We start from the raw sequence: 10,907 nt of genomic DNA on the forward strand, positions 1-10,907 counted from the left end.
TTTGAAGCATGATGGGACGACGGCTTGCTTCAGGGACGTGTTAAAGATGTCTGTGAAGACGTCCTTAAGCTCCTCAGCACAGTCCGTCAGCGCACGACCTGGGATGTTGTCTGGGCCTGCTGCCTTCCGGGTGTTGACAGCAGCAAGTGTCCTCTTCACGCTATCGGCAGAGAGACACAGAGGCTGCTCGTGTGGGGGGGAGAGGGGTCTTCTGTGGGCAAGTGCTGTTTTGTGCTTCAAAGCGAGCAAAGAAGGGGTTCAAATTGTTGAGCAGAGGGATGCTGCTCTCACAGCTCTGTGGCGCGGGCTTGTAGTCCGTGATGGCCTGAATGCCCTGCCATAGGCTTTGTGCGTTCCTGCTGTCTTTGAAGTGGTTGGTTATCTTGTGAGTGTGTTGCTTTTTTGCTTCCTTGATGCCACGGGACAGGTTGGCTCTCGCTGTTCTCATGCCTTCATCCCCAGCTCTGTAGGCTTTGTCTCTGGCCCTCAGCAGCCTGAGGACATCCCCTGTCAACCATGGCTTCCAGTTAGCCCGAGTGATGATGTCTTTTGTGTGGGTCACATCATCAATGCACTTGGTGATGTAAGAGGTTACAGTGTCTGTATACGCCTCTACGTCTGTCTGGTTGTTGTAAGTAGCTGCTGCTTAAACATTTCCCAGTCTGTTGTGTCAAAGCAGTCCTGAAGAGCATCAGAGGCTCCCTCAGGCCACACTTTTACCTGTTTGCAAACCAGTTTGTTTGCTTTCACTCTTTGTCTATATGCGGGCATTAGCATAACAGTAATATGGCCAGAAAGTCCAATGTGGGGGAGGGGGTGGCTTTGTATGCTCCTTTGTGTGTAGTGTAGACCAGGTCCAGGATGTTGTCTCCTCTTGTTGGAAAGTCAACATGCTGGTATAGCTTTGGAATAACAGTTTTAAGATCTGCATGGTTAAAATCTCCAGTGAAGATGGTGAAACCGTCTGGGTGTGCCGTCTGTTGTTCACTGACAGCCTGGTACAGTTCACTAAGAGCCGTGTTCCTATCACTGTTATTGTTGGTAGGCGGGATATATACCGCGACTAGCAGAATCACTGTAATTTCCCTTGGCAGGTAAAAAGGACGGCATTTTATGATCATAAACTCCGCCAGTGGTGAGCAGTGTTTGCATACTACTACAGTGTCCTGGCACCATTTATCACGGATGTAAACACAGATTCCTCCTCCTCGTGATTTTCCTCCCTTTACAATGGCCCTGTCTGCTCGATAGCATGCTAGCTGCTCCAGTTGTACAGCAGAGTCCGGAATGTTGTCATTTAACCAAGTCTCAGTGAAGACGAACAAACCGCAATTACTCACTGTACGGTTCGTTGATCTGAGCAGTCGGATGTAATCCATTTTGTTGTCCAGTGATCGTACATTTGCCAGGAGAATGGATGGTATGGCTAGGCGAGTTGGATTAGCCGCTAGCCTGGCCCGGACGCCTCCGCGCATGCCCCTCTTCTGCTTCCTCGCACACCGCTTCCGACGCTTTCTTTCCGGGGGAGGAATAGCAGGCGAGTCCGGTGTTATTTCAGGCCGGAGTAGGCAGAGTTCCTTTAGCGTCTCTGTTGCAAAGTTCAGACCGCTGCAAACCTTGTTTTTGCAGATATCCAGTAGAAACTTCCTGCTGTACTTGTAGTACGACGTAGTAAGACGAGACGAACATGTAAAACTTTCGGACAAACACTTAAACGAACAAAAAAACGAACAAAACACCGTTTGGTTGGGACAGAGTGAGGTCGCTGCGTGTGCACGCGTCGCCATCTTAAGTCACACTAATGTAGCAGCAGTTAGAAATGTTTGTTGGCCTTAAACCGTTCCGTGCTTTATAAACCAGAAGTATTTTAAAAATCAATTCTTTGAGGGACAGAAAGCGTAAGTGTGAAGACTTAAGAACTGGAGTGATGTGATCTACTTTGTTGGTCTTAGTGAGGACTGGAGCAGCAGCGTTCTGAATCATCTGTAGCTGTCTGTCTGACCTGTAAAGTAACTGTTACAGTAGTCGAGAGAAAAGCTTGGACACGTTTTTCCAAATCCTTCTCAGACACAAGTATTTTAACCCTTGAAACGTTCTTAAGGTGATAGTAGGCTGACTTTGTAATCGTCTTAATGCGGCTTTTGAAATTCAGATCTGAGTCCACGACTACACCAAGATTTCTGGCTTTGTCTGTTGTTGTTTTTTTACTTTGAACTGTTCCCCTTTTGCTCCAAAAAATCACCTCAGTGTTTTCCCCTTTTTAATGTAAGAAATTTCTGGCACATCCAATCGATTGATTTGATCAATTAGTTAGTTATAATTAGATTAGTTACTTGTCCAGGACTATAGTCCCCTGACAGTAAGGTTATGTACATCTGTGTGTTGTCAACATAACTATGACAACTTATTTTTGTTGGTTTCCATAATCTGAGTCAGTGGAAGCATGTACAGTAGATTCTTGGGGAACGCCGCATGTCATATTTTTTATCTAAGATGCGTAATTACTTGTAGGATTCAAACCAGTGCCAGAAAGTCCAACCCAGTTTTTCAATCTGTCTAGTAATATGTTATGGTATACCGTGTCAAATGCAGCAACGAGATCAAGTAATGCTAAGACTGAAATTTTGCCACTGTCTGTGTTTAAGGGGATGTTATTAAAGACTGTAACTAGAGCCGTCTCAGTGCTATGTTTGAACAACTGACTGGAAGGCATCAAAATACTTAACTTTACTTAAAAATTGAAGGTTTGATTTCAGCCTATAATTGCTTAGTAGTGGCTTGATGACTGCATTTTTAGGGCCTGTGGGAAGATCTGAATTAAAACAAATTTTGAAAAAGCCTGTTGGCGTTGATTGCATAAAATTGAGTCATATTTGAATTGGTTTTGCATGACTCTGTGACAACACGTATTCTGTACTTGATACGGAGGTACCGACTGCTTGTCTAATTTTCTGAATAATTTGTTGAGGTGTGGAGGAGAAAGCTGAATGAATGAATGTTTCACTGGTGCTTTCAGTGATATACAGTTTACCAGTTTTTGAACATTTGTGTGCACAGAGATAGTGCCGTTGAACAGAACACAGGAATGATCGGAGAGTGCATCATCAGTCACTATAACCTTGGAAATGGAGATAATCAGGTCCAGAATGTAGCCCTTATTGTTTTTGGGCTCCATCACATGCGCCGTCAATCCATAGTTATCAGAAACAAAACACAGGTCTTTAGTCCCTCTGTCCTGGGGTTTGTCAACAGGAGGGTAAAATTCCCAGCAATAATTACACAGTCAAAAGTTAATACATATTATATGCAGCAGTCCTATAAAGTCCTTGAAGAGGGTTGCACAGTATTTAGGTGGCCTGCGTTAACTCGTTCATTAATTAACGGCAACAATTATTTTATCGCGCATTAACACAGTTTTTATTTCTTTTAGTATTGTAAAAGTCTGTTGCTCTCAGGCTTTTATTTTGTAAAAGTATGTTGCTAACTGCTGCCGCGCTTAAAGGACCCAGAAAAGAAAAGAATTGGCAGATGAACAAACCAACAAACACGGGGAGGAGAGTACGGGACTTTTACATGGCCATTTGCATTTAAAGTTATTCCAGAAAGTGCAGTCCCCAGAACCAAAATGATTTGAAACCATTTCTTATCACCGAAGTACTTCCAGTCTGAAATATCACTTAAATGCAATACACACAGTTGATACCAGCAAATCATTCAACCAAACAAACAGTGGCGCGAGGCTTTGGTAGACTACATTAGATGCAGCGTGTGGGACCAGTATAGATAAACAAAGGCATGAGAAACTAACAAATGCCATAGCAAAGTGGATAGCTACAGACTGCAGGCCGATTAGTGTTGTGGAGGAAATAGGTCTGAGAAACATTCTGAAAATTGCAACAAATGACGGCAGGTATGAGATTCCCTCAAGACGCACCATCACAAAAATATTACGCCACTTGTATGAAAAGGAGAGGACTGCAAAAGTAACAACTTTACAACGTGCACCCGCTGTTGCTCTCACTGGGGAGGGACCTTCCTGAGTTACATTGTATTATGTTGATGATATAATGAAAACAGAGAGACATTATGCTAAAACGTGTGCTGGACAAAATGCTGATAAATATTTTCAGAAACAATGTTATGGCACTTTTGTTCATATGGCAGAATGTTTAAAATAAAATTGCACTATACACTACTTTTGAATTCATTGTTGGATTTTGCATATAACAATGCGATTAATCAAAATTAATCATGGAAATCATGCAATTAAGGCACTGTGTGTGTGTGTGTGTGTGTGTGTGTGTGTGTGTGAGTGCGTGCGTGCATGCGTTGTAGTGTCAACTACCGGTTGGTAGAGCAGGCACACATATAGAGGTTTATTCCTCGACGCAGAAGGTCTAGGGATCGAGTCTGACCTGTGATGAATTCCTGCATGTCCTCGGCCTCTCTCTCTCCCCTTTCTTATCTCAGCTGTCCTGTCAGGGTGGAAATGCCCATTAAAATGATCAAAAAAATTAAAAATAAAAGCCTGCAATAAACAAACAATTACAAATGATACACTGAGATAATGTAACCACCCATACACAAACAGACAAACACACAGACACAAGACAAGGGACCAAACACATGCACAGGTGGAGATGCAGATGTTGCATCTTCAGTTTCTGTCTTCCATGTCTGCTAGCTTCACCTCCATCTCTTTAAAAGCGTGGCCGTGGCTGTCAGGTTCTATTCACAGTAGTTTTTAGATAGTCCACATCCGATCTGGTAGAGCCAAGGCTTGCAGTCAGAGATGCTAGCTGGACATGGATGGGAGTTAGCTTCTTGTCGTTGTCGATCCCCACCTGTTATCTGACACTGAATCTGTGAAAAAGGGGTTCGAGGTAGCTTCTCAGTTTCTCCAGTAGTGCCTCTGCAATGGCATCCGTATCGCAGCGTTGGGTTTTGTTCTTGTTTGCCATTCTGCTTTAAATGACTCTATTGAGCACAAATTCACAGAATACCGGCGTTGGAACCATATAACACAACTATTTGGCAAAATTGGGCCAGGAGCTATACCTTAAGCTGCCATCTTTGTTGAGCCAATTATAAAAGGAACTAGTTGTGGTTGTGTGACCCTACCTCCACCCCTCTTAAATGGAAATTACACGTGCATGTTCCATTATATATGATAAATCTGAATATTATAATGAAATGGACACTTAATACAATATATTAACAAACAATGTACCCTATTTTATAATATGTACACTATTAAACTATTTTAATTTTGCTGGGGGACAAAGTGAGACTAGCCTTCAGTCAAATGCCATGAATGTAGAAATTATGTCTAGTGGATCAATAGAAATAACAAAATAGATGCTTTGGAAATTAACAGAATTAACAGGCCACAACTAGGCAAAATTAAATAATTCTTGTTAAGCACTTTAGCAAAAATGAATAACAAATATAGTCTTTGTACAGTCTTTGTAGTGCAAATGACATAAGTGGCCTGATGTTTATACTTGTCTGCGTCGGGCCGCTGTGTGTTTGTGTTTTTGTGTGTGTGTGTGTGTGTGTGTTAGTGCGTGTGTGATAGAGCGAGAGAAGTGAGAGATTGACAGCTCTAGCAATATTAATACAAGTAGGTCCGTTTTGTGGGCATTCCTGAGGGTAAAGAAGGAGGAGATGCAGTAAAGTTGTTGCGGGAGCCGACTCTGAAATTGCTGAAAATTGAGAGACAATGCAAGACTGAATGTGCACATAGAACCACCGTCCAACAGCCTGGGGCTGGGGACAGACCCAGAATTATGCTGTGGAGATTCCTGAGATAGCTCTGATTGGCTTAGCCATGAAATTTTACTCAACCTCAGCCAATTGTCAGCATTTATGCGCTTGTCTCGTGCACGGTCCACTGTCCAAGGAAGAAAAAAAAAGTCTTTGCCTCTCGGATCAGAGATCAAGTTGGTCTGATGAAAAAAAAACAGCTTTAATTATAGTAACGTGCCACATTTTTTGGCAGCAACGGTTAGACAAAGTTAGCTGCCATTGTCGAGGGGGCAGAGGCGTCTTTGGTGAATGTGTCAAAACGGGTGCAGGTAGACGCCGGGGGAAAATGAAGGATTAGATTCAGTGTGCCTTGTTAATGGGGCTGACTGCTGAGGGGAAGAAACCCTTTAACAAACCCTGTACTCCATCCTAAGGTCTGATCAGAGTCTAACACCATTCAGTCAGTTTAACAGCACCCATCCCACCCTTCTTGGGATGGCAAAACAAGGTTGAGTGGGTTTAAACAACATATGTTACCAGAACACATGACCAGCTCAGTTTATCCAGCCACATTTTTGGCGGCCCAATCAGCAAACAGAGGGAGTGTCTGAAGAACAATGACATTGAGGCCGTGCACTAGAGTTGTTGTTTCGTAATGGCGGTAGAGAAAGCGAGCGAAGCCATTCAGGCTGTTGTGGCAACGCTGCTTAACGTCCAGAAATTAAAGCTTGAGCAAGATTAAATAAAAATTTAATAAAACATTTAAAAAAAATTGAAATCGTTTTTTTTGCTTTTAAACATAGAAACAGTACAAAACTAACAGAACGCCCACCATGAACAACCAGACAGCCCATACAACATTAGATAGTTAAGTTGATAAATAAAAAGACAGAAAAGCTGATAATAATAGCCATAATAATACATGTAATAATAATAATACAAAATAATAAATACAAAAACAACTTTTTTCTTTTAACCATAAATACTTGGGCTGTCACTTCATCTTTCAGGCGATGGCTGAGGGACAGGGCTTTGGACACACACACACAAACACACACAAACACAAACACACACACACACACACACAAACACACACACACACAAGCACACACACACACACACACACAGAAAGGGTCTCAGCCTTGCCTGGTGCTGTACTGCTGACAGTGGTAGAGCTTGTCTGAATAAGCATTTCTTATAAAATATTAACCAACTGTTGTGCCATGGGTAGTAATGTATTACAGGCACTGGTCCTGCAGTCTCAGCTCGTTCCCACACCTCAATTCCAGCATTTTGTACTTACAGCTGCTCTGTTTTACTGTAGGGGCATTCAAATGTCAGACTCCATCCCAAGAGTCTATTTTTAGTTTGGCAGGATACAAGATTCTGAATTTCACCTCTCGCTCATAAAGTTTTTTCTCCTTAAATTTGTCACACTTCATCTGTGTAGCTCAGGAGAAGTCTGGAAATAGCATGGTGTCGATGCAAATGTTATATGTTATGTATCTTTTTTGTGGATGTAATAGGTTTAGAATGTGAAAAAGGCCAAAGTCCACCCCAAAGGGACTTACCATCACCAACAGAAAACACTTTTCACAAACTGCTCCTAGCAGCTCTATTGTAGTCCAGTCTTTACTTCCGTGACGAACGTGCGTCACTTTGTGGCACTCCCTCATTCTCTTCAACTGACTATCTAGCTGTGCTTATTTAGCTGATGCGCATCTGCGACTCCCAACAAAGATGGAATAGAAGTAAGATACCTCACTCTGTAGCAAGAACATAGAGCTCTACACACAGTGTGAAAAGAGGAGCTGCAGCAATTTGTAGTTCAAAAAAATATGGTGTTTTTGAAAATTGAACCAAGTAAACCTATTATGATATAACCTCTAAATACAATTATGAACCTGAAAATGAGAATAATAGGAACATTTTAAATGTAATTTACAAGCAACATATAACAGATGTTTTAAAGTGGCCAGTCTAAGGCCCACCTCTGCAATAATCATGCTGTCTAGTCACCATCTTGATATGCCACACCTGTGAGGTGCACTACTACGTGCTTTTTTTTTTGCACTTTTTCTTACTCTGAAAATAGCATAATTAAGCTTTAAAGTTTATCTCCTACATACTAAACGTTCAGCATTAGCACGGCAAATCTCTGTCAATACGCAACTTTTATGCTGCTAAACTGCCCTGTTGCTTGACTTACAGAACCTAAGTGCTGTTGTGGCGCTTTGGCTCATATGTTTTTGCCTGTGAAGTGTCCTGTAATTAAAGACGTTTTTTTTTGCTTTGTTGAACAGTAATATGTTCTTTTACTGCTGCCTATGTCTTTGTTCTGCTTAATTTTTCTGTGTTTCACTTTTACTGTAACTGATATATGTTTTACATCATCAAAAGTGTTTTAAAGCTGATTGATTTTAGGCTGATCATTTCAAACTTGTCCAAGGACAACAGATGAAAACAAGTGTGCTGGCTAATTCTGGCTTATTTACAGTAAATAGTCCCTAAGAAAAAAAAACTCCAGCTCAGTAACGAATTTGCGAATTAGCACTAGACATAAATCACAGCTAACGTATGGTATGTAGTTTTGCAGGTATTTAGACATACACCATAGTAATTGTTGAAATAACAAGTCAGCCTGTGGATGGATCTTCCAACTAGAGTATTGGTTGGGATCACCAAAGAATCATCAAAAAAAGAGGGCTTCACCCTCTTGGCACTGTGAATGAAATAAGATTTCAAAAAAACTCAATCCAATATTTGTTGAGATATATCAGTCTAGACAGACATGGTCATCCTGGAGACATGCTGCTAGTGTTGTTTAAAACTTAAAAACTTAAAGCCATGGACTTCCTATTTGTATTTATGATAGTTTGAGAGAGGATGAATCCTAAAGATCTTTCTTTGACTGAAATTTACTGAGAATATCAATGTCACATAGAGGATGTTTGTAACAACTTTGATTATTGAGCATTTCTGTTAACATAATTTCATATTAGTTTTAGAAAACTCTACCCTTAAGTGTACTACGCCCAAGTTGAAGGATTTTAATATATACATGTTTGGGAATTGATTGCCATAGATCCCTTATTTGCCTACATTTTAAAGATGTATTTTCTGTACCATTTTAAGCTTTTCATTCTACAAGTATTCAAAGTATCCAAGTCTTGTCAGATTTTTCCAGAAAGTTGGGAAGGAACACACTGTTTGTAAAAAAGGTTTATGATTCAACCAAATACCTTCAAATTGTGCCTGACCCCTTTCTTCTTTTGCTGCTTTGGCTGACAGGCACAAGAGGAGTAAGGCTCAGTCCAGGAGGAGGCATCTACAGATCATACTGGCGGAGTCTCTCAACCTGTGGAGACTCACTATGTATGAACTGCTTCTGTGGGTGAAGGGCTCCATGTTGGGTGACTGGCTCACTGCTCTGCTGGCATTTCTGCACTGAGACACATCTGGACATTGCACTGGGACATTATCAAAGGGTTTTGTGTTGCACTGCAGTTTAAAAATTGTTAAATGTGTCCTCAAACACACACACACACACACACACACACACACACACACACACACACACACACACACACTGTAAGTTTCACCTCTGTTAATATGTTAATAATACAGTTTGTTGCTCTATGGATACATACAAAGACTCAACATGTGGATGTATTTGAACCCTAGTAAGCTTTAAATTGACTTCAACCCTTATCTAATATACGGTATGCAGTTCCTGTGCTGACTGACTGTATCTGGCAACTTGTGCTATAATAGAGAGATGCTGCAGAGAAGTACTAGGCGGACGGATAAGCTGTCAAGAAGTAGTTACAGTGCATACTGTGTTTGTGTACATATCAAATTATTGAGATATAACATGTTTATCGGTGATGTTTAGAGGAGATAGCAGAGACGGAGAACAGAACCAGGTTAGCTGTTTTCCTCAGCTTTGACTATTTTTGCTACCATGTCCTGATTACAGCTCTGTACTTTTTTCATCTTCTCCTTTCCCTAAAGCACTAAAACTTCCTTTCAGTTTTTCCTTTCTTTTGAGTGGGAGCATAACATGTTTGAGATGATTTGTGATTTAGTTATTAAGGCATAGCATTACTACTTGAGATGCTAAGCTTTTCAGTTCTCTCAATAACTGTCAGAATATGAGATTCAGTTTACCATGTTCATTCTTTGAATCGGGAAAGTAGATCTCAAACCATGAATATATAAACCATATATATACACACACACAGACAGACACACACACACACACACACACACACACACACACACACACACACACACACACACCCACACACCTTCCTCTCTTCCTTATCCCCCAACCGGTCGAGGCAGATGGCTGTGCAAGGTTCTCTTGAAGTTTCTTTCTGTTGAAAGGATGTTTTTTGTAAACATTAAATATTATCATAACTCTTGTTAGGATTTGACTTTATAAATAAGGTGAATTGAATTGATACAGACAGGTAGAGAGGAAAGACGAGTTCAGGTACAAATGTAGATACGGTGTGACAGTTCAGGGAACTGGAGGACCCATGTGCAGAAAGCAAGCAGGCAGGCAGGCAGGAGAAGTCGGAGTAGGAAGATTGATTCATCAAAAAACAAACACAAAAACGGTAGGTAAAAAAAGGAGGAAACAAAATGAACAGGAATCGGGGAAATAAACAGAACAGGCAGGGAAACACCGCACGCTGACGAAGGGACATGCTACAAAGAGGAAACGAGGACAAGATCAAACAGGGCTGGAGTACTGAGGACCGTCAAACTCGGGAAACTGGGGGCCGAGGGCACTCGGGAACTGGGGACAGAACTTCTTTGGCCAGTAGGGCTGATGTCCGCAGCCCTACTGGCCCCTCTGGCGGCCAAACAGGCCGGTGATGAAGTTGAAGACCCTGTGGTGCCTGGGCAGGTCGTCAAAGTCAATCTGGAGGCCGGGAAGGGCAGCCTAGACCCTCTGGAGGCCAGTGGCGAAGGCAATACCCCCGCAGCAGAGGTGGCCTTGCCATTATTTTCAATCAGAACTTCCGCATCACAGAAATCACCCTCCCCTCAGTATCGTCATTTGAATTTCTTGCCTTCAAAGCTCTTTTCTCCATGACAGTCATCCTCATTTACCGGCCGACTAATCTAAATCCCTCCTTCCTCTCAGA

At 41.7% G+C, this 10,907-nt stretch overlaps 1 protein-coding gene across 3 annotated transcripts in view; it reads left to right on the forward strand.

Moving 5' to 3' along the window:
• Positions 1 to 9,289, forward strand: part of adck1 (aarF domain containing kinase 1) — a 135,576-nt gene extending 126,287 nt beyond the window's left edge. For 2 of the 3 annotated variants that reach the window (XM_034858388.1, XM_034858384.1), the window contains one exon: positions 9,040 to 9,199. In XM_034858388.1, the coding sequence (XP_034714279.1) occupies positions 9,040 to 9,199 (160 nt within the window). Of the gene's footprint in view, positions 1 to 9,039 lie in introns of all 3 variants that reach the window. The other variant, XM_034858385.1, reaches the window with a different exon arrangement.
• Positions 9,290 to 10,907: the final 1,618 nt, after the last annotated feature.

This window comes from Etheostoma cragini, chromosome 20 (genome assembly GCF_013103735.1).
Source record: "Etheostoma cragini isolate CJK2018 chromosome 20, CSU_Ecrag_1.0, whole genome shotgun sequence".
In the NCBI taxonomy this organism is placed as follows: domain Eukaryota; kingdom Metazoa; phylum Chordata; class Actinopteri; order Perciformes; family Percidae; genus Etheostoma; species Etheostoma cragini.